The sequence below is a fragment of the Colobus angolensis genome, unplaced genomic scaffold (assembly GCF_000951035.1).
Source record: "Colobus angolensis palliatus isolate OR3802 unplaced genomic scaffold, Cang.pa_1.0 Scaffold19, whole genome shotgun sequence".
Classification (NCBI taxonomy): domain Eukaryota; kingdom Metazoa; phylum Chordata; class Mammalia; order Primates; family Cercopithecidae; genus Colobus; species Colobus angolensis.
In genome coordinates, this window is record NW_012115043.1 from 16355811 (window position 1) to 16356855 (window position 1045).

At 43.4% G+C, this 1045-nt stretch overlaps 1 protein-coding gene across 1 annotated transcript in view; it reads left to right on the top strand.

Annotated features, from left to right (window-relative positions):
- DYX1C1 (dyslexia susceptibility 1 candidate 1) overlaps positions 1–1045 on the top strand; it is a 78502-nt gene that overhangs the window by 44154 nt on the left and 33303 nt on the right. Inside the window, exon 5 of the mRNA XM_011940572.1 lies at positions 942–982. Coding sequence (XP_011795962.1) covers positions 942–982 — 41 coding nt within the window. The remainder of the gene's footprint in view (positions 1–941; positions 983–1045) is intronic.

Sequence of the window (1045 nt, forward strand, 5' to 3'; positions counted from 1 at the left end):
AAGTTCCCCACTCCTGGATTCTTAATGTTATTTCTCTGTGTTCTGGAACATTTCTTTGAGTAATGTATTCAGAAAAGATGACTAGGTAGTGTTGGCTGACTCCTTACATACCTAGAAATGTCTTTTACCATTATGAGTGAGCAACAGTTAACTTGGATATAAAATTATTGGGACCTTGTATTAGGTAGGTTCAAGCCAAGCTTTGTAAAATAAAGCCCCAAATGTGCAGATCAAATAAAGATAAAAATTTAGTTCTCTTTAATGTAATACTTTGTTATGCAACAGTATTCAACGACTGTGTTCCACAAGGCCATCCTGGCAGATGGAATCACCTCTGTTATCACATTATTTGGCTTTCATGTTTGAGTCTAAGAGGGCCTTTTCCCTCCTTGCCCCAGTCCTTTGAAATGTCTAGTCAAGACCCTTTCCAAGTTTTTGTGTGTTTGTTTGTTGGAGATGGAGTCTCCAACACGCGATCTCGGCTAACTGCAACCTCTGCCTCCTAGGTTCAAGCAAATCTCCTGCCTCAGCCTCCCAAGTAGCTGGGATTACAGGTGCACGCCACAGGCCTGGTTAATTTTTGTATTTTTAGTAGAGACAGGGTTTCACTGTGTTGGCTAGGCTGGTCTTGAACTCCTGACCTCAGGTGATTGGCCCGCCTTGGCCTCCCAGAGTGCTGGGATTACAGACATGAGCCGCTGTGCCCGTCCTTGCCATCAATTCTCATTCATTTTCTTTGATGGCTAAAACTTCTTACACTATTGTAAGAAAGCTTATAGGAGATAATGTATATAGGAGATATTGCTATAGAGTTTAAGGAGATAGAGGTGGTATTGGCAGTGGTGGTTTTGCCTATGTGCTCTTCTCTAGAGTTGATTTTGAGTTGCCTAAAGTATCCTCCCTTAGAGTTGATGTGAATTAAACACTGTGGTTTTACAAAGAGAGCCCCAGAAAAGTAGCTGAGGCCATTGATAAAGAGCAGGTAGGGGCCGGGCACGGTGGCTCAAGCCTGTAATCCCAGCACTTTGGGAGGCCGAGACGGGCG